The sequence below is a fragment of the Rhinopithecus bieti genome, unplaced genomic scaffold, assembly GCF_001698545.2.
Source record: "Rhinopithecus bieti isolate Rb0 unplaced genomic scaffold, ASM169854v2 scaffold_18624, whole genome shotgun sequence".
Lineage (NCBI taxonomy): Eukaryota > Metazoa > Chordata > Mammalia > Primates > Cercopithecidae > Rhinopithecus > Rhinopithecus bieti.
The window spans coordinates 2,775,686-2,799,608 of NW_016809607.1; the positions used below are offsets into that span (position 1 = coordinate 2,775,686).

The window sequence follows — 23,923 nt, forward strand, 5'->3', positions numbered from 1 at the left end:
ATTTATTATATTAAATATTATATTATTATATTATATTATATTATATTATATTATATTATATTATATTATATTACATATACAAAGAGCAGAATGAAGTTAGGTAAAGTTTTAGAGTAAATCATCCTGAGTTCAAATTTCATCTCACCACTTATTAGCTCTGTGACTAAGTTACTCAAGTGAGACCTTGAGTCTCAGTTCCCTCATTAATCAAATGGAGCATGTAGGTATCTTCCTCTGTGATGGTCTTCATTCAGACTTCTGTGATGATCTGAGCTTGATTCAGCGTGTAGCACATGGTAGTTCAATAAGTGCTTGTCATTTTTACGATTATCTAAAGAATTTATACTTCAAAGCATATAGAGAAAATCAAAGACCCATTGTATGTCCTTTCTTATGACACCCTGCAATGAGAAAGATTCTTGGTGCCTATCCCATTTGAGACACATAATAGGTATTCAATAAAAGTTGTGGATTAAATTGGAAGTGCAGTTCTTTTGGAGAATAAAATAGGTGAAAACAATTTTATTTGCAGAAGCAAAAGCCCAAAAACAAGTATTTCAAAGAATCATATTTGAAAATATCTGATAAATGCTATAATATTAATAACAATGATATCCTGATATTTTGTTCACTTCATAAAAATGCTTCATAAAATACGAACTATATTTCCATTGAATTAGACAGATATTGTGTAGGTTCGTTAAATTGGCCAATAGTTGACAATTTCTGAGTACTTTAGGGCAAAACAGAAATTCTCAGAGGAGAAAAAGAAAAGCACGTTGGGCATTATGAAAATGCTTAAAAGAGGCCGGGCGTGGTGGCTCAAGCCTGTAATCCCAGCACTTTGGGAGGCCAAGACAGGCGGATCACGAGGTCAGAAGATCGAGACCATCCTGGCTAACACGGTGAAACCCCGTCTCTACTAAAAATACAAAAACTATGACCCAGCCATCCCACTACTGGGTATATACCCAAAGGATTATAAATCATGCTACGCACGTTATGCACATGTACCCTAGTACTTAAAGTATAATAAATAAAAATAAAAAAATAAAAAAAAAATACAAAAACTAGCCGGGCGAGGTGGCGGGCACCTGTAGTCCCAGCTACTTGGGAGGCTGAGGCAGGAGAATGGCATAAACCCAGGAGGCGGAGCTTGCAGTGAGCTGAGATCCGGCCATTGCACTCCAGTCCGAGCGACAGAGCGAGACTCCGCCTCAAAAAAAAAAAAAAAAAATGCTTAAAAGAGAAAAAAATAGATTGCCAGATAGAATAGATTGCTACCTGGCAATCCGTTTTGGTTTGACCTTAATTCTTCATTCTAAATTTTTAAACTACTTTGGATTCCAAAACAAAATTATTCAGAGTATTTTAAATGACAACAAATTAAATAATCTCAATATTTTAGGTTTTCTTTTCATGTAGGCATTAAAAACGTAATCTTTACTTTCAAATTTTCTGCTTTATTTAACAAAGAAGTCCTGCGTAAGTTGTCCTAATGAAATGTTGAAAAACCATTCTCCAGCGTCTAATAAAAAACAGACCCATTATTTAATAGTTGCTGTGCATATGTATATGCTTCTATTCCCGGGTCTCTTACAGTATGTGTGTGTGTACATTTTTTGTGTGTGTATGTGTGTGTGTGTGTGCGTTTAGTGCTACCCATTCCAATAGAATCTAGAGCTAAAATGGTTCCTGTTTCTTTATAGTACTCCTTTGGTTGACAGTCTTCTTTGTCCTATAGAGATTTTTCTTTCAATGAATAACTCAGACTCAGACTGCATATTGGTAACTATATTTTAAACCAAAAAAATTCTTCACATAATAAATACATTTTATGCACATTAACTTTGAATTTACTTCAGAAAACTATTTACAATATAAATAATTATAAATGGGAACACTTTGCAAGATATCATTGACATAGCTAATATTTTCTACTTTACATTCCAAAGTAAAATTTCAAATTACAGCTTTATACTACAATGTCACTAAAACTATACATTGCAACATGGTGTTTGAAATATTGGCGATCAGTATCTTTTCTCACAAATATAATCCTTTTATAGCACATTATTCAAAAGCAAATGTAAAATATTTTATCTTTTTTGAAGTGTCTACTCATAATGTTTCATTTTTTGAAATATTTCCCTTTGAAAAAAAGAAAAAAATTACAGTACTTCCAAAATTTTTTCCAGGCCAATTTCCTTTCTTTTGAAATGTAAACACATCAGGGTTATTGGGTGTAAATTTAACTGTGATTACATGTGTCCCAGGTCAGCAAATTAGGGTAAATTTCCCCCAACCCCATATAGATTTATGAAAGCAAAGTCCCATGCAGCAAAGTTGCAATAAACAAAACTGTAAATGTTTGGTTTAAAATTAGCAATTAGGATTTCTTATGTGAACCATCATTTATTTATTTTTATGTGTGTGTATGTGTGTTATAATTGGATATGGCACATTTTCATGAATATGTTATAAAATCATATTTTCTGTGTGTGTGTGTGTGTGTGTGTGTGTGTGTGTGTGTGTGTGTGTATGTGTGTGTATGCTTTCTACATACAGTCCTAGAGAAGGAACTCTGAACAAACCCCTATTTGGCAATGACTACACTCTCACTTTTTGAGTTAAGCACTATCCATACAACCCTTGCAAGAAATTAGCACCACACAGAAATTTCCCCCAAGAATATTTTCTATGTCTGATACCTTTTGCATGTGTCCATAACTGTTCTGTCATTCATTTAAAATTTAGAATGATAACGAGTGTTTTATCCACAATAAGTTCCACAGTAAGAACTGGTTCAATAGATTTTTCTGTCTTGGACATAAATCCCTATTCACAAAAACTTGACATTTACATGAAAGTTGAATCATTTACTTGGAGGACCATAGGATTTACATTCTTTTAAAAATCATTATGAAAACAGGATGTATGTCTACATCTATGATTTGAGTGAACTGGGGAACCAAATCTGGGCATTCAAACATTTTAAATCAGAAAGACTTCATTTGGTTGTATTAAAGTGTAAGCTATTCCACTAGGCCAGGTGAGTAACCCCAAAATGGTCAAATGCTCAATTTTCCAAATATCAGCATTCACTCTGTCACTTCCAAATACTACTAGGACTGATAGATTGCACTGAATATCTTAGTAATATCCTACTCTTGAAAGAAGAGCTATAAAAATCAAATGTGTATTCAGAAGGTTTCTTTACCTGTGCTGCCGTCCATCAAACTTACTTGGTTTAGACCTTGAAGGCGGAAGTCTTGTATTTCACTTTAAAATGTCTATGCATATTTTCCAAATGGTCTTGTATTATAATTGATCCTCATCCCCCATAAGAAGAAATAAAAATTGGAGCACATTATCTTTTTTTAGAAGATCCCCTAAAGTTTATTTTAAGTGGGATTCTTTGCCCAGAGGCAGCATGTGACAACATGGCATAGAGTGAATTAAGAATAGTACCAATGGAAATAATCTAGCCCTATAAAATACAACCAAGAAAGAGCAAGTGGTTTTTCTGTATAAATGCTGAAGGCAATCATTTATTGCATCTGGTCTCATTTTGAATGACACCTCAGCACTGTCATATTATCTTTTATCAGGCAATTACAGTTTAGTTAAGCGAGCATAATATGACAAAAGACTTGTGGAGCTGAAGCACACCTAAATATCTGACCTGTAGTGACTGTGACATTAATATTACGCATCCCAAAATAACCCACATCAAATCTTGTATATTCCCAATAACAATTTAAACAGGATATTTTCCAGAAAGATTGGGGAAACGTTCATTTACTCTTTGCGTCATCCAAATTTTTAAAATTAGGGTATGGCAGGTGGAATATGGGCAGTAAAGATACTTATTATTACTTAGAAAGCAGAATTCTACCAAAACCATGAGTTATATTTTCCTTAATGAACTATACATATTGATACCATGTAATTGGGATAGAGCACATTTTTATGTATCCCCTAAGGTGAATAAAAATCATACTTCTGCCATCTATTTCAATTCAAATTTCGTAGGTCTCAACATTTGGCAGGAATGTTATGGAAATTAGAATTAAAACTAAAAGCCTACATTAAGTTTAACTGATTTAATATTATCAGGAACATATTTATTCTTATATACTATTTTTAAAGACACAGATGACATTTTCATCGATGAGGAGTATGTTCCTCACAGAACAAAATAATGTTAGATTAGTAAACACATTTTAAAACATTCACATGTATATTAAGAAGGTACATGTCATCAAATGTCTTAACGTACTTGTGGCATTTTGTGATTAATCATGCAGTATGCAATAAAAATGTTAGCTATACAATACGCGTGAGTTAAATATGGATTTTTATGTAATGTAATAAAGTTGCTACTATAAATTATTGACATTCAGTAAAATTTTAAAAATTGGTTATGTACTTTAAAACTGTAAGGTCAATCTACAAAATTTTGAATCAAGATATAATTTAGGTTACTTCTGTATCCCTTAAAAAAAATTATTGGTATGGTCATTTTGAAGACCATTATTCCTTCTGATTACTTCTCATCTGTGAAATTCATAATTTCTTCCTTTCCACCAGTTAATATCTTCTCATATAAAAATTCCACTGAAATTCCTTTAGTGACAGCCTTTTCTTTAATATCAGTTAATTTTCCCTGGTTCTTAAGTTTCCAGTTCTTTTAGCTTCTGTCCCTGACACATTTGGTAGAAAGTATAGCCACCAAAAATACCCATCTGTGAAAATTACCCTTCCAAAATACACCACATTCATCAAATATTTTTGTCTTCCAAACACTTATCAATCTACAGAATTCTACAAAACCGTTAGCATTCTTAAGACATTACTTCATGTTGCAAACTGATCAAAACTCCATTTGATGTATTCCAGGATTTCTCATAAATAATTTTCTCAAAATTACTAAATACTCGTTTGTATCATTCAAAATTTAGTTTTTATTGTACAGTCACCCCTTGGTATAAACAGGGAGTTGGTTCCAGGACCACCCCCATATAACCAAATTCTCACATACTCAAGTCCTGCCGTTGACCCTGTGGAGCTCGCTTATACAAAACATCAGCCCTCTGTACACTCGGATTTCACATTTCTCCAAATACTGGGTTTTTGATCTGCATTTGATTGGAAAAAAAAAAAAACCACATATAAGTGAATCTGCACAGTTCAAACCCATGTTATTCAAGGGTCAGCTGCACTTTGAATTTTTTGAAAATATATATAACCACTAACTTTCTCACTTACTTGCACTTTTTTGCATTTACAGCACAAATGTTAACATTATCTAATTTTATGTAGCCTCTTCTTGCGTATACAAACAACCCAATATTCATCTTTCATATTATCATTCAGATTGTCACCTACCTATGGACTGTCAAAGAACTGTGTGTTAAATGATGAAAATATACTACTAATCCCTGAGTATTCAATTTCATGTTCTGTTTCCAAAATTATAAGTTAAGTTCTTCCAGTACATTCCCCTCCTTAAATATGGCAAGAGTTTTGGGGATGAGACTCCTAGGAAATATTATCTATGAAATTTCTCTAATCACTTATATCATTTTGCTTTAATTACTAAAGAATAGTGCATTAAATAAATCTTGATATTTTTCTTCTTTGTCATAAATTTCTACCAATTACGTTTTGGCTAAATCTAGAAAGTTAACTGTAACCTGCCTAAAGGAGCCCACACACCTGCTTAAGTCACAAAGCATCTAAACTTCTGTGTACAGAAAAACCAGAATGATCAGTCTTGACAACTCATAGCAGAGAGTTAATTAGGTAGTAAGTTCAGTTCTGCTCTATCACAGAACATGGAATGTTAGGGCTGCCTTACAAACCAGGAAATTAGAGCCCAGGCATGGTGAATGACACAAATGTGATCGCAAAATTAAGTTATAGGTAGGGCCAAAATTAGAATCCAGAGATCTAGTCAGCTGGCCTTTCTACTATACCACACAGATGTAAGACCAAGTTTGTTGTTTACCAACAATAAGGAAAATAAACATTTTGCCTATTCCTTCAGAGTACCGCTCTTAGCTTTTAACTACTTGTCTATCAGCCTAAGCTTTTATCTTAGATCCTCGCCTGAGGCTTTCCACATGTTGTTACACTGGCACATATATGCTTTGAAACGTTTTCAAACACTTACACTGCTGTCATGTAGCACTTCACTGGTTTTCCTTTTATTTTTGCATGTATCAGTCTTTTTTCTGGGTGAATTGGTCTGAATTTTTTTATTTAGTTGGTTTTCCAAGCAAACCCCAAATATGTCATTTACTTATGCTGAGCCCTTAAATTGTGTCTTTTGAGATATCATTTTATTTCACTCTGCCTCTGGCCTTTCCATATTCATAGAACTTCTTCCAATTGAGCACACCAGGTTTTTGATGTGTGTCCCAACATCTCAGTGTTTTACTTAGAAAACCCTTAGCGCCATGTCAGTGCAATCCTCGTCCTTGTCTAACTGAAAAGCAAGGTGAAAAATTACCTCTTCCTGATTGTTTATAATGGATACCAGGTGAAAATTCATTTTTGCACCACATCCAGAACCATTTCTCTAATTTACGCCTGAACCAAATGAGCTGGCTGATTTGAAACCACAAAGAAGTCAGTTTATAAGATATATCTCTCTCTTTCTCAGTTATTTTGGGAATGGAAATTTCTTTGAGAAGTTTAGACCGGGAGCAGTGGCTCAAGCCTGTAATCCCAGCACTTTGGGAGGCCGAGACGGGCGGATCACGAGGTCAGGAGATCGAGACCATCCTGGTTAACATGGTGAAACCCCGTCTCTACTAAAAAATACAAAAAACTAGCCCAGCGAGGTGGCGGGCACCTGTAGTCCCAGTTACATGGGAGGCTGAGGCAGGAGAATGGCATAAACCCAGGAGGCAGAGCTTGCAGTGAGCTGAGATTCGGCCACTGCACTCCAGTCTGGGCGACAGAGTGAGACTCCGTCTCAAAAGAAAAAAAAAAAAAAAGAAGTTTAGTGTGATAGAGTCCAAGAAAATTACCCATTTTTTATGTATTTACATTACATAGCCTATATTTCCATATGTAAAATGTACACCGCAGTTTGTAAGTAATAGTTTGTGTGTATGAGGATCACTGGATAGTCACAATGCAATGTTGTCATTCATCAGTCCTCTCACGTGGTATATATGCACACTTGATCTACATGAATATTTTTCTATTCAAAATTTATCTATTCTGGTTCCCATATAATTAGAGGGGAAATCTGTGTATTCAATTTAGCTCCATTTTCTATGTATAACCCTGAATGCTAGTGCTATGTTTTCTTTGATTTTATAGGAACACGTATCAAATACCCAGTAACTTAAGTTACCCTCTCTAACAATCTGTGGCATAGTAAATGCTGGTAACGGGGTATTAAACTATAAATACGTTTCAGAGATCCTTAAAGAACAAAATATTTCAGCAAAACATCAGCTTCCATTGGTTATTATAACAGATGTTCCCTTGTGTCCTTGTGCTGGGTCTGGTTGCATCCTTAGATGGGAAGTTACATCAAAGTGTGAGCCATTACAGCCCAAGGAATAGTTTCTAATGGTTTCGCTGTCATATAAGTGCTCCAGGGCATATCCAGTTAATGTGTAAGCATGCTTATCAAAATACTGCCGGTGAGAGCCAAAGCAATTTGGAGAGACAGTAGGGTGGTCTCCTGCTGTCTGATGAGGAGATATATCTGAATGCAGATAGTCTTTAGCTAGGATCAAACTGGATTTTGAAATGCGATCCGAATTGGGACTACTTATCCGTGATAGTGCGGTGGGACTGTTGTCATAGTCATTTTCATGGGGGCTCAACATTTTTCCCTCTCTCTGTTGGATGTGGTCACATGGTGAAGTGTTGGCAAGAGCAGAGCTGTGGCAGACTTCACCTGTTGGTGGGGGCTGTTGGTAGTTTGCAAAACAGAGGGAGTGTTTTTTCCCAGCCCCGTTAATGGAAGCCAGTTGGTCTGAGGGGGCTTTCCTTAGTTGTAATCTGTTCTCTTCTTCTTTAATCATTTGTTGGGTGGCTCTTATAAGAGTTTCAATTTTGCTGGGTTCATGTGGGCTACTTTGATACTGCTCAGTACGATATCGGTCACCTGATTCACTGGCCGACCCAGGATCTGGAGAACTGACCACACTATCTTCATCCCAATGACCTCGCCCTAGAAATTAGAAAAAGTCCAAAGTAAGTGATCTCAGAATTCACCCTCAAAATAAATATATTTCATTTTCTATTGAAATAAACTTTATATCTTTCATTTTAATATATGCGCCAATATTTGAAACAGGCACAGGCTCACATGATAGAGTGTCAACTCTCTGTACTGGATTCATATGAAATCAGTGAATTTTAAATGCAGACCAAGTTTATAACAAGTTTCTTAGAAGATAAACCTTGTTCATTGTGAATTACAATTAGCAAAATGGTGAAGTGTGTTTATACTTCTCTATGGATATATGTTATTAGACCTGTCTGACTGGAAATAAGAGGAGGATGCATAGAATTTGGTTTACGTTATTCACTAGAGCACTGTCACGTTAAATTGATGCTTGGAAAATGTTTTCAATTGGATTTGAGGGAAATAATTATATAGGCTGAACTATTCTCTCACTTCCAAATGAATAACCTAAAATGTTAATATTGCTAAATATATCTTAAGTAGAGTTAAAATAAAGCTCTAATATATCTTAAGTACAGTTACAATAAAGCTCTAATATTCATTTTAGAGTATTTGAAAGTTAAAATATACATCTATTCACATAGATATATATGTAAGCATGGATGGATATAAATGAAGATTATAGATATAGATACAATCTTGCCCAAATAAAAACATAAATATCATCTTATCAAATTTGGTGGTAAACATCTCAGCTTCACAGGTAATCATCTAGTAACTCAGGTACCTTAGATTGTTTTTAAAGTAAGGTAAAGAATAAGGCCGGGAATGGTGGCTCACATCTGTAATCCCAACACTTTGGGAGGCCCAGGTGGGTGGATTACCTGAGGTCAGGAATTCAGAATCAGCCTGGCCAACATGGTGAAACCCCATCTCTACTAAAAAACACAAAAATTAGCCAACCATGGTGGCAGACACCTGTAATCCCAGCTACTAGGGAGGTTGAGGCAGGAGAATTGCTTGAACCCAGGAGGCAGAGGTTGCAGTGAGCCGAGATCGCGCCACTGCACTCCAGCCTGGGCAACAAGAGCGAAACTCTGTCTCGAAAAAAAAATTTTTTTAAACAATAAGGAAAGAAATAAAATATGGAAGAGTAGTGCATCCAAAGTATATTCCATAAACCAAATTATTCTCAAAACAGTCTGAAGTCAATATAAAAAGAGAGAAGAGAAACAAGTAGGAATATATGAAAGCTGTAAATTGCTTAATGCAGCAGAGAAAGCCTGGATCACACTGTTCATTGCTTTCCTTTTCCCTTTTCTTCTTGTTTTATTTCTAATATTTTCTTCCAGACCCCGTAGGTTAAGCCAGGATTTTCACTTAACTCTATTCTTTGGCAAGTAATTGCCCTTTCCTCTGGGTTTCCATTACCAGTCAACCAAACTAGGGATACTCAAAGTAAAATCAGGAAAAGAGAAAGCAAGAATAGAAACAGATTAAAATTACTCAGCTTCTGAGTGGTATTTGACAGGAAGGTTTATTAACGGAAAGAATATTGCCTAGCACATTTCTCATTCTAAAGACAAATGTAGTAGTATTGGGGCCTTCAGATCAATCCTAATGTCACTGGCTTTTAATGAAATAGGGAGGATTCCAAAGACCGGTCTGGACCCAACCTTGGAATGGACGGAATGAACTCTCCTTAACCAGTTTACTTTTGAAATGAACAAAGGGAAGCATTAGCAACAATCAAGGCTTTAGCTATGGTGCCCATTTCAATGTGTTTATAAAGCCGTATAATTATCCCAAGGTGAAAATTGCAGTGCATTCTACATATTGCTTCATCCTTTACTCACAGGATCATCATTGTGGGTTGTCATAATGATGGGGAAAGAAGGGGAAGTTACTGGCATTTAATGCCCAGAAAGGTTAAACATCTGTGATATGTGTGACTGTCCATAAAACAAAGACTGGCCGTCTCCAACATATCAATAGTGCCCTCATTCAGAAACACTGCTATGACCAAATGAGCCTACAGACTGTTCAAGTCCACATTTGAAGCATGCAAATACAAGAGAAAATAATGCACGAGGAACGTAAATGCATACACACTACAAATTCAATAGACATATTCAATAGTAAGCTACATAATTTCAATATTTTCTGATGTTTAAAATAGGAATCATTTTTATTCACTTGTCAAAATTAAATGTATTTGGCAAATACTAGCAAAATTCATAACAGAGTGAACTTTTAAAAAAAATCTCATGGGTTCTGATTTGTAAATCAAAGAAGAGAACTATTTGGTCATTCTCTCTAGTGTCACAATATGATGAACCTGCCCAGGGCCTAAAGCTTGGAGTTCGGGAACCCTTTCACCTGCTCTTACCATGGATCCTGTGGACTGAAGCGATGTGAGGCATGCTGTTTTCATAGGCTTCTCTGCTTTCTGGGGAGGCCTTGGTCAGGGGCAAGGCTGCGCGAGAGCCCCACCAGGGCTCCCTCCCGGCCTGCGGCGTTCCCAGGAAGTACCTGCCTGCCTCACACCGGCCTCCTTCACAGGCCTGGGTATGGAAATGCCTCTCTTCCACCAGCCTGGAATGGTCAAGCGCAAAGCCATAGCAGAGAGAGCTGCGGTCCGAGAACTGTCTGTAGGCGCACGATGCGTCGTGCTGGGAGCCCGGCCTGTCGGCGGGGTCCAGAAGCTGCGGAGAGGCCGTGTCGGTCAAGGGACTTCCGCCCCACTGGCTGTCATGATCAGATTCTGATCTTTCCGTGTGAAATCCCGAATACTGAAACCGAGTAGGGGAGAAAAGTTCATTTCAAAAATCGATCAATCAGTAAACGAAAACAAACAAACAAACAAACAAAAAACAGCTTTTATTTACTCTACAAGCACCCTTAAGGTCTAATTGTCCTGAGGTCGTCAAAATAACCGTTGCTTTGGCATCATGGCTTGGTGCAGGTGTGCATACCTAACTGGGAATTACTTAATTCATTATGATGCTTCCAAAGAAAATCCTTTTGGCTGCTGAAAGCAGGAGATAAAAATAATAATGACAACCATCGACTGAAGTACTAGGCCCTGCCTGAATGAAGTGCCTTATATGAACTATCCACGTAGCTCCTATAGGAAACCCTTAATGGCGCTATTAGTATCCCCAGTTTATGGATAGAGAAGCTAAGGCTCAGAGAGAGAAAGTGATTTGCCCAAAGCCACAGTGTTAGCAGGTGACAGAATGAAGATTATTGAAACCCAGGTTCTTCATCTACCTTGACAGTATTGCCAAAGAGAGATTCCAAGTAAGTTCCATATTTTATTTCTATTTGCTTTCTACGTTTTTTTTTTTTTTTTTTTTTTTTTTTGACAGGGTCTGGCTCTGTCCCCGACTGGAGTGCAGTGGCGTGATCACGGCTCACTGCAGCCTCCATCTTCTGGGCTCAAGCAACCCTCCCAACTCAGTCTCCTGAGTAGGTGGGATCACAGGTGTGCAAACATGCACAGTTAATTTTTAAATTTTTGGTAGAGACAGGGTCTCACTTTGTTGTCCAAGGTGGTCTTGAACTCTGGAGCTCAAGCAATTCTCCCACCTCAGCCTCCCAAAGGGCTGAGATTACAGATATGAGCCACAACACCCAGCCTACATTTTTTCTTAATTAAAACAAACAGACAAAAACCTAAGGTTTAAGGCACCAATGTCCTGAAACTTAATCTTCATACTTGACTGTTAACTTTCTGAAGGCCCTGCTGGGTAGATGGCAGAACAGTTAATAAGTGCTTACCTAATTCAATTGCAATGTAACTCTTAAGAAGTCTTGTCCCATACAAGAACTGGGCCTATTCACTAGCATTTGCCTCTTGTTTAGAAGATGAAACTTGAAATATGCATAGGGTCACCAGAAAATAACAAGCCACAGGCATTGCTGTGCCTCGTTGGAATTAAATGGCTTATCTACTCCCAGACTATTTGGTCAGATTTTGAAAGAAAATATAAAATGTTTGGTAGATCTCCCTCAGAAGTGTGCTCAGTTTGAAGGCTCTCGTGAGCCACTAAAATCAGTAATATAATAAAAATTTTTACCAGTTTTGGGTTGCCTAATGCCAAACAATTCTAGGTACTGTAAAGAGATTACCTACTATGATAATGATGGATGCCATTTATTGAGAGCTTACTATGTGTCTGGCAATATGCTAATCATTCCATATACATTTCATCATTTAATCCTCACAACCACCTGAACATAATATAGCTCCATTTAATAGAGGAAAAAAGGGCATTACTACAAGTTTTAATAAGATGCTACAGCCACTTCACAGTTTATCTGGTCTCAAAGCCTGCACTTAAAACCATGATTTTACATTTCAGATAAAACACTGTTAAGGAAGAAAGGAGAGAAAACATGATCCAATGTTAGGGAGATTTGCAAAGAAGGAGCAGGAACTGTTTCATAGTCCCAGGAACCAAAATACAAGTCCATTTTAGACTTTTATTTCTTATCCCAGAATAAACAGGGGTGGGCATGTGTGGTGTTGTGGAGGGAAGAAGAAAAATTCCTAGTCTCCACTGCTGTTCCTTTGTCACCCATGATGAGAACTTCACAGGACAAAACAAACCTTCCCCTTACCAGTAGGCCCACCCTGTGGGAATAAGAATCCTGGCTCTTCCCATTTCAGTACAAAGAGGCATCTCAGCCGAGGGCTCTTGGGGATAGAGAGATGAACTACACAGGTTCCTCTGGGGAACCTCCAAAGTATGCCAATATAGCATGCTCAGAACAGAGTCCTGTGCAAATTCCGGGTCAAAATTTTTCCTTTGCCATTTCTAATTATTACTTTAATTATTTTCCACATGCACATGTGGGCTATCACTATATTCCATCAAGAAAAAAAATTAGAAAATCCACCTTCTCTCCCTGCAGGGTTGTAGGATAGGAGACATCAAGGCATCCTGGGACTCAGATCCTATATCATGCCTTCCACATGCCATCATCCTCTTCTCCCAGTGAACCCAGACTCTCTTTTCACAAGATACCACCTTCACTTTCACCAAAGCAGGGTTGGCGCTTCCTCACCTTACTGAGTGGGGATCCAAGTGCTATACATGTACATGTGTTCCTTGAGAGTACCATCCATGTGCTTGCCTCAGAGAAACTCAGACCATCAGTGTTATTCCAAGCTAGGAGTTGTCCAGATTCTGCTTGTTTTTATAAAAGTATAAACCAGGTCTATTTCTGAGGTACTCCAGTCAAGACTTTTGAACCCTGTTAAGAGGGGGAAAAGCTTTCCCTGAGTGTGTATGGGAAAGTGCTATTGGCGCAACAGAGAAGAACATTCTGTCCTTCAATCAAATGAAAATTCAACAAGAGACAACCTGGGCATACAGGAGGTATACATTTCAAGAGTACCCAAAGAAGAATTTGAAGGATAAGCCTCTTGTCAATAGGCAGGAAACTACAACAACACCAAATGCATTGCCCTGAGATATTCAAGCAGGCGGAAGTTGGTTGGTTCAGTTAGTCCAAGACCTCACGCTGCTTAGGAGATACAGAGGAAAAAACCTCACAGTAAACTTTTGTTTTCAAGACCTATAAATTTATACCAGTGGGCACCATCAAAACTCTGAGCCACGTTCATCGCTTTAAAATGAACTGCACTTGATGTAAACTCTGTTGAGGACACTACAGCCACATTACTTGATCCAAAATATTTCAGGTATTCATTATATATTTGAGAAAAGAGAGAAGGCAGAAAGAGAGGAAGGCAGCCAGCCAATATATGTAGTGTGTGCGGTGCAATGAATGAATACTGCATAAAAATGCAGTAGTGGGTTAGATTAGACTTTATCTAACTTGTCTTTCAGCTCTACTACTCTTTACAATATAGTAACTATTCAGTATCGTTTCTAGTGTTGAAATGTTTGAGTCTTGTGCCTGTCCCTACATCTCAGTTATTGGAAGAAAATAATTATTGAGAACAATGATCCAAGTCTACAAGTTTTTATTGTCATAATTATAAAAAGAAAGTTATTGTGTAAATTATAATTTTACTATAATGCCTATTTTTCCTCCAAGTATCCCGTTATGACACAATTTCATTAGGAATTACATGCTGCTTTTTGGTCAATAAATTATTACATTCTAGAGGCTTCTGAGTTTGAAGGATAATGGCAACCACTGTAATCTGGATCTGTCCACACATTCTGCCCTCAAAACCTATAAAGTCATTAAGAAGCACAAATTAAGTCACACATTACCCATACTATCAGCATTACTTGGAGGTAGAAAATGTGACAAACTTCAAATATGCTCAACTGATTTTTGACAATTCAGTGAAGGAAACATAAACTTCTCAGCAAATGGTGCTAGAGTAATTGGACATTCATAGGCAAAAATCAAATAAATCTCAACCTAAGTGTCACAGCTTATATAAAAAATAACTTAAAAGGTTCACAGACTTAAATGTAAAACATAAAATTATAAAACTTTTAGAAAATAACATAAAAGAAAATCTTCAAGGTCTAGGACTAGGTAAGGAGTTTTAGACTTGACAACAAAACAGAATCCATAAAAGAAAAAAAAAGATAAATTAAACTAGATCAAACTTAAACATTTTTGCTCCAAACAAGACCCCATTAAGAGGATGAAAAGACAAGCTATAGGAAGGGATAAGGCATTTACCGACTACATATCTAACAAAGGACTAGCCTCTAGAATATATACCGAACTCCCAAAACTCAACAAGAACAACAAAAAACGGTGAAAGATATGAAGTGGCACTTCACTGGGTAGGATATACAGATGGCAAATAATCATATGAAAAGATGTTCAACATCATTACTGACTAGGAAGATGCAAATTAAAACCACAATGAAATATCACAATATACCTATCAGGTTGGCTAAAATAAAAAATAATGACAACACCAATTGCTGGCAAAGATGTAGGAAAACTGGATCACTCATACAATGCTGATGGGAATATAAAATGGTGTACTTACTCTAGAAAATAGTTTGGCAGCTTCTTAAAAACAAAATGTGCAATTACCACATGTAATCCTGGACATTTATCCCAGAGGAATAAAAACTATATTCATATAAAACTTGCACACAAATATTTATAGCAATTACCTCTCTGCACTTCCAAGTCCACTTTGTTTCCTTTCTTTTTCAATGTGGCAAAATACACATAACATAAAATTTACTATCATCCATTTTTAAGTATACAGTTCAGTGTCATTAAGTACATTCAGGGTGCCATGCAACCATCACCACCATTCATTTCCAGAACTCTTCATTTTACAAAACTGAACTCTGTACCCATTAAACAATAACTCCCCATTCCCTCTTCCCTTCGGTTCCTAACAACCACCATTCTAACTTCTGTTTCTATTACTTTGACTATTCCAGGTACCTCACATAAGGAAATTTGTAGAGTATTTGCCTCTTTGTGACTGGTTTATTTCGCTTAGCATTATGTTCTCAAGGTTCTTCCATGTTGAAACAGGTGTCAAAATTTCCATTCTTTTTAAAACTGGAGAGTGTTCTATTGTATATACCACAATTTGCTTATCCATTCACCCATTGATGACATTTGGGTTGCTTCTACCTTTCAGCTATGAAGCTACTATGAACATGGATGTACAAATATATCTTTGAGACTCTGTTTTAAATCCTTTAGGGTATATAACCAGAAATGGGATTGCTGCATCATATGATAATTCTATTTTGAATTCTTTGAGGACCTGCCATGCTGTTTTTCATAGAAGCTGCACCATTTTACATTCCCATCAATAGTACAACGGGTTCCAATTTATCTACATCCTCACCAACACTTGTTATTGTGTGTGTGTGTGTGTGTGTGTGTGTAGTAGGAGTAGTGGTAGCCATCCTAATGTGTGTGAGATGGTGTCTCATTGCAGTTTTGATTTGCATTTCTCTAATGATTAGCAATGTTGAACATCATTCCACATGCATGTTGGTCATTTGTAAATCTTTGGAGAAATGTCTATTCAAGTCCTTTTCCCATTTTTTAATTGAGTTGCTTTTGTTGTTATTGAGTTGTTATAGCTTTATTTTAATAACCAAAACAACAATAAAAAAATGAACTATTGATACATGCACCAATGTGGATGAATCTCCAGTGAATTATGCTGAGTGAAAAAAGTCAATTCCAAAACACTGTATGATTCCATTTCTACAACATTCTTGTAATAACAAAATTACAGATATGAAGAATGGATTAGTGCTTGCTGAGGCTAATGACAAAAGCAGGAGCCGGAGAGAGGTAGATGTGGTCATAAAACGGCAACATGAGGAATCCTTGTGGTAGTGAAATTGTTCTATATGATGATAGTAACAATGCAATATCCTGGTTGTGATACTGTACTACAGCTTTGCAAGGTGTTACCACTGGGGAAACCAGATAATGAGTAAATGGGCACTTTCTGTGACACCTGCATTTTAATTTAGAAATATATCAAAATTACAATTTGATTAAAAACAGAAAAACAGACAAATCAAGAAAACACATTAAATATAGCATAATGCATACAGTAAATATTAAATAATATGACAGCATTAAATCAAACATATCAAACCCATCAATAAATGTGAATTGGCTTAAATCACCAATTTTAAAAAAGAATTTTCTGATAATTTATAGAGCAAACCCAATTCTATACTGAACATGTGACATACCTGAAACACAGTTTCAAAAGGCTAAAAATAAAGGAAAAGGCAAACATAAACAAAGCAAATGTAGACAATAAGAAACCAAGAGTTTGGATTGTAAAACCAAGCAAAGTAGAATTTAGCCTTTAAAAAAAGCATTAAATAAAACAAACAAAACAAAAGACATTTTATGTTGCTAAAAGCCAGAATTCACAATGAAGATAGAAATGTTATGAATATTTATGCATCAAATAACATTGCAATGCCATCTATATGAAGCAAAAGCTATAGGAGATCCAAAGGATATAGAAACACTGACAAATAAAAGACTAACATACCACTCTCAGTAACGGAGTAAAGTGAATTTTAAAAATAATAAAGACTACAGAAGACTTAAAAAAAACGAAAACCAATCAGTTAAATTGTATGGCTATGTATCACTTCAAATACTGATAATAAAGAAGAAACCTTCTTGATGTAGATGCCCAATCATCAAAATCAAGCAAATATTAGGTCACAAAGAAAACTTCAGCAAATTTCATGGAATAGAAATATAAACAACACTCTCTGATCACAATGCATAAAATGGAAATTAAAACAAAATTAAAAAAAAAACCCTTCGACCTGAAAAAAAAAAAAAAAAAAACCTTTAAATAACCTTTTGGGAAAATAGGTAACCACAAATTATGTAAATTAAATACAGAATTCTGGAGGTAAAAACTACATATCCAGACCTATGGGATCCACGTTTTGAATAGCTTTACATAGGAATGATAGGGACATGTCAAAACGACACAGGAGCCAGTTTGAAGGAAATCCCTCGGCCAAATACAGAAAAACTTAAGCAAAAGTAAATGACAGTAATTAATAAATTGTAACCCACTAAATAAACCCATGGGTCCAAACTGATAAACAAATTAGCTAATAAATAGGGAAACATAAACGAATCTTCCTTACAGGAGAGTGCCAACTGATAAATATGGAGGGAGTAGTTGAGTTAGAAAATAAACATTTTGCAATCACCTCAGTAAAGATTTATTTGGGCACAAATGATCATGGATGATAAATCTCGGGGAAGAACTGTTGAGAAATAGGCTATTTTTATGGTCTTAAAGGGTTTGCCCACAAATTGCTTTTTAATTGGAAAGGGAAAAAAAAGTTATACAGTAAAGAAACCAAACGATACTTTCACCAGGTGATCAAAATTAACATCACCAACCAACTCAGAGCAGATGGACATTATGTGCCTCTGGATGTGACAGACACTCTGAAGACACAACCTTACTAATGAAGTATTCCAGTGGATACTGTATAACCAGAATCTAACCATGAAGAAGCAGCACACAAACTCAAATTGAAGAACATTCTGTAAAATAACTGGGCTGTGTTCTTCAAAAATACCAATAACATGAAAGAAAAGTCCAGGCTAAAGAACTATTCAGATTAAAGGAGATGAAAGAGGCATGAAAATTAAATGTAATATAGATTCCAGGACTGAGTCTTGTACTAGAGAGGAAATAACAAATGCTATTGGGGACATTACTGGAGAAATCTTACATCTTACACCTGTAAGATTAGATAAAAATCATCTTATGAATGTTAAATACTCTGATATTGATAATTGTGCTGTGGTTGTATAAGAGACTATTCTTGTCCTTAGGAAATACACATTGATGTATTAAGGTTTAGGTAGAGGCATGATATATGTAACTTACTCTAAAATGGTTCAAAAAAATAAATAATAATGAGGGCAGAGGGAAGGGAAAGAGAAAAAAATGATAAGGCAAATGTGGCAAAATGCTAAGCACTGGTGAACCTAGTGTACAATTATACTATTCTTGCAACTTTTCTTAAAGTATATAATCATTTTAAAATAAATATTTGAACATCAGAAAAATCCCATATAGTAAACTTATATCTTATTTTTATAGAATCATTTCAGACAAAGTCTTTTTTTAAACAACATTTTTCTGAAGAAATGGAAACTTGTTTTAATAAAGCTATAATTTAATTATTTAAATACCTTTGTTTTTATTTCTGACTATTAATATTTTGCATATGAAAATATAAAATTATCAACCAGGAATTTCAGTACAAATAAACCTTGGATTCAGATATGGGTACATCCTGATATACTGCCATTTGATATGACTTGTGCAAAGGATCACTTTTCTTGGGCCTTGGTTTTCCCATTTGTAGAATAGGAACAGACTACCTTATAGGATTGCAGTAAGAATCAAATAAATAATACATATAACAGCACTAAAAAATACAAATGGTACAGATATGCATGTGTCATGTAAAGGTTGTTGATTAATCACTTTCACTTAGGTAAACAGAAATGGTTACCATCTTGTAAAAATTATTTTCTGCCATAGACTATATTGTCTAGAAAAACCATGTTTTCAGTACCATCTTATAGGCAGGTAAAAGATAAGATATATATGTTAAAGTGTTAAAAAAAATCAATATTCCCAACTGCAGAAAGAAATCAGGCCACTAGCCAGTCATCTAAATACTGGGGCCTCTTCTTCCAAATACTGCAGTTTTCAAAGCTGGAAGGTAGTTTGGTACCAACAGTTTTTATCATTTATACTTTGATTAAGAGCCTAAAGATGTGTCTTGAGAGTGGAGAGGAGGGAGAATCGTGGTCAGTTAGGTTTAATGCAAGCCTGTGGATGGTTCTCCTAGCCTTTCTTGGTATTGACACTATTTTTAAGTAAAACAGTCACGCTTTATGAGTTAGAGAGTATTTGCTCTTCTTCCTTTGAAAAGGTAACAATGTTTTCTCCTATATTTGAAGCTGAGAAACTGAATGATTCCTTTATTTTCATTAGATTATGCCAATCAAGTAAGAAAGTTCAGTGAAAATCTAGCTTTAATTTTGCTGAAACCTCTTTCTTCTTAGAAAATTTTTTGTTGTTCTGAATACTATGCACCTTAACTTACCTCAATTTCATATTTAAATTTTCAAAACAAGCATTCATTTTGCAAATTAAAATATGAGTCAGATGATGGATGCTCTTGTTCTCATGAAACATGCAACCAAATGCCATCCACCAAAGGTGGACTGAGGCTGGCAAGCAAAGAGCTCAAATGACTGCCAAAACTGGATTTCAGATGACATCCACAGTCCCCCAGCTCTCCTCTGAAATTCAGCTTATAACAGAATCCTTCCTTCTAGAAGAGTTAAAGGCCTGAGCCATCCCTCGGGGCTTAATATGCACCCAATGGTATCTATTTACAAAAATTCATTCTAACATTCATTCTAATATTTATTGAGTGACTGCTATTTGCAAGGCAGCATGCCAGGTGATAGGAGAAATACAGCCCCACCTTCAAGGTGTTCACATTAAGAGGGATATAAACAATGAACAGAACATAACTTTAATACAATTTTAAAAAGGCAAAGACCTGAATAGAGAGGAAAACAAAATAGTTTAGGAGTTCAAAGAAGGAAAACATTACTGTTTCCCTTAGTAAATGGGTTATTTAGGAAAAAGGAAAAGAACTGTGACTTATTAAGTAGCAACTTACTATATTATTTTCTTATGCTAACTAATACCCATCACAATAGTTACCATTATAAAACACTTGCTATGCATTAGTCACTATGCAGATTCCATAGACATTGTTTTATTAAATGCTAACAACATCTTAAAAGTATTATTAATCCCTTTACAGACATAACAAATAAGGTGCAAAAAAATTTTTTGGCCCAAAGTTGCAGAATTAAGAAGTTTAAGAGGGGACATGTAATTCCAGAACCCTTACTCTTTTCACTGTCCCATACTTTGATATACTGTACTTAGATAATAAAGACAACAGTGTCCTATCCTCAATGCAGTAATAGATTTCAGGTTCTCAAGCATCTTTTTACAAAGGGGACTTTCTCCAGCCTCTACACCCCTTAATCCCCACACACCCTTACGTATGTCCTCTAATCACTCAAACAGTCTCCTACCACAAGTACACCCATAGATATTCTTCTTTCAATTACGGTCATAAGATTCATTCCTGCTTCAACAGCATGTTCCAGACAAGTGCTCTGCATTCATCTGGATGTGACAGCAACCACCCAGCCCAGGAAAAATGCCAGATGTTCCAACAATAGATGTCACAGTTATCTATTTTTATTCTGGCAGCTCATTGAGGTTTTTATCATTTATAGCTGTAAAATATATAAAGAGACCCTCTTCTGGTAAAGTCCTGTTTTTCATGCAAAACTTTCACTCTATCAGGCATGAGCAGCTTTCCTCTTGATTTGTGTCTGAACCATGAGAAAAAAAAAAAAAAAAATCACAGATGCAGACTGCATTGTACTAAGAACATATGCATGCTTTTAAATCACTTTTATCTTTTTTTCTTTTACTAATGTAACCCTGAAACATAAAATATGTTCTTTTTTTTTTCATTCACTGTTATGGGAAGAACAGATGGTGAAAGGGTTAGATTAAAGTAATACAGCATGTCCATTAAAATAACCCCACTTCTCGGGATGCTTCCCTCAAACAGGAGTCCTGTTTACTATCAAGAATGGCCTTGACTTACACACATTGGAAATTGCCAGGAGTTTTCTCAAGGATAAACACAGGAGTAAGAGAAAAACTAATATCAGAATCAAATGTATTTTTAAATGACAATAATACAACTTATTTTGCTAATCTGAGAGGTTGATGGAAACCATGTGCCTGTGATAATGTAACTGAACAGCAGTCAAATAATAAAGTTTATTTCTAACTGGAAAAATTTTAGTACCTAGAAAACACAACTAAATAAAACTGCAAAGAGAATATCAAGTGGAAATTATTTGCCACATTCCTGCACTCCTACAAATAATAGAAATGTTTGCTGCCATTTCATTTCTAATTTATTACCTTATTAATAAACAGCAAGAATAAATCTAATCTAATATTTTTAATGAAAACTAAGTATAATTTGATTTCTAGACAAGTCTCACAAATTTTTAACATTGGAAAAGAACCCTCCTGAGATATGTTTGTGAAATTTAATTCAATTACATATAGTTCCTAAAGAATCAAGCTTTAAAAAAACTTCAAGAAAAGTTGGAGAATATATTCTAAAAGAAAAATTATATCAATCTTGAGTCACATTCCAGAGTTGAAAATAATTTGGCTAGAGGAACTGAGCAGTAAATATACCCATTTATACTATAAATAATTAGATGGTAAATACTGAATCAAAATTCAGTTAATAGAAGTTTTAAATATTTTGGCCATTTCTTCCTTCATTTTAAAGAATAGTATGAATTATCAGCTTCCCAAAATCAATTTTAAAGTATTTATTCACAAGATTTTCCCCCATTATGTTATAATTTGATTCATTTATAGTTTAATCTATTATTTATTGCGACTTTTTTACCTTTTATCCACATTTTAGTCATATTTAGCTCTAAAGAAATATTCTGGCAAGAAAGCTTTTATACCTGTAAATTCTCTGATATATTTCATGAAGTAGAAACATGGGAAGTTTTAAAAATATGCCTCAAATGTGGTTTGAAATGTCATAGGCCTTCTCTTAATCCACCCCACCCCCCCAAAAAAAGTTACAAAAATGTTCCTGGGATTTGGTTAACTCATTTTTCTCACAGAAAAGTAACCATAGTCGACATCTCATTAGCTGTCAGGGTGATGTGCAGCTGGAAGGGAATACAGCACGCAGGACCCAGGGCTGGGTTTCCTTCACTGTAACTCTATAAGGAATCTCCTATAGGATTCCATATGGAGAGAGTTGTTCCCAAACCATGAAATCTACAATCCATCCCTTTTGTAAATCCAAAGGTGAAGTCTTAAAGACTTACAAACATTTTCATTGCACTGAAAATTTTAATCAGCCAACAACAAATTAGAATAAGTATTTAATTAAGTCCTTTATGTCATGGCATCCACGACTGTAAATGATTAAGTATATCCCAACTGGCATAGATAATATAGGAATAGTTCTAGCCTACTGGGTAAAATCCTGGATTTCCAAAACCAATAGTACTAATTTTAATTTAAAGTAGCCCATCTTCCATGATGGGCTTCAGGCATGTGCCACAATCACTTTGATCCTTTCACTGATGCTCTGACTCACTCTCTGATTTTTCACATGTAAGTGGCAGATTAAATGGGTTTGAATTAGATGGGTACAGGTGGTGCCACCTGCTCCAACCCCTTGTTGCAGCTTTGTTTGGTCTTCCACTGTTTTATTCTGTGTTTGGACAAAGCATGGACTGCCCAAGCTGTTCTTGGGAATGTCCTAGAACTAGGCCAACAGATTGGGAGGCATATTACCAACCTTCTGCACACTGAAAGAGGAGGTCTATCAGATTTGTAATTTTGTAAAAAGAAATTGAAGCTTAAAGGCCCTCCACCAAGTTGAGCAACTGTGAATGGAAGGATAAGTCTACCTTTTCTTCTTCTAAGTCCAGTACAGTAAATATGAGGAAAACTAAAATAATATAAACTATATTAAACAATAGATATCAGAACCTTTTCCTCAAGCCTTACTGCAGTATAATTGACTAATAAAATTGTATACATTTATGGTATACAGCACCATAAATTTAATGTAACTATGCATTGTGAAATAAATACCACAAACAAGTTTGTTAACACATTCGTCACCTCACATCATTACCTTTTGTGTGTGTGTGGTGTGAAAACTTAAGATTATTCTTAGCAACTTTCAAGTGTACGATACAATATTATTAACTATAGTCACCATGCTCTACATTAGATCCCCAGAACACATCCATCTTATACCTGAAAGTTTGTACCCTTTTGATCAACATCTCCCCGTTTCCCCCATCCTCCAAACCCTGACAACTAGCATTCTGTTTCTATGAGTTTGATTTTTTTAGATTCTACATATAAGTGAAATCATGCATATTCTACATATAGAATATTCTACATTTTTTAGATTCTACATATAAGTGTAATCTACATGTAAGTATTCATCTTTCTCTATGTGGTTTATTTCACCTAGCATGATTATCCATTTTGTTGCAAATGGCAGAGTTTCTTTCTTTTGTGGCTGAATAATATTTCATTGTGTATATATATACTTTTTAATCCATTCATACAGTATT

General features: G+C 35.5%; 1 protein-coding gene across 3 annotated transcripts in view; it reads right to left on the reverse strand.

Moving 5' to 3' along the window:
• Window positions 1-6,970: 6,970 nt before the first annotated feature.
• The window catches only part of SIM1 (SIM bHLH transcription factor 1), a 78,435-nt gene continuing 61,482 nt past the window's right edge, over window positions 6,971-23,923 (reverse strand). For all 3 annotated transcript variants that reach the window (XM_017889810.1, XM_017889811.1, XM_017889812.1), the window contains 2 exons: window positions 10,551-10,953; window positions 6,971-8,203 (listed from right to left, as the gene is read on the reverse strand). In XM_017889810.1, coding sequence (XP_017745299.1) covers window positions 7,473-8,203; window positions 10,551-10,953 — 1,134 coding nt within the window. In that variant the 3' untranslated portion in view covers window positions 6,971-7,472. The remainder of the gene's footprint in view (window positions 8,204-10,550; window positions 10,954-23,923) is intronic.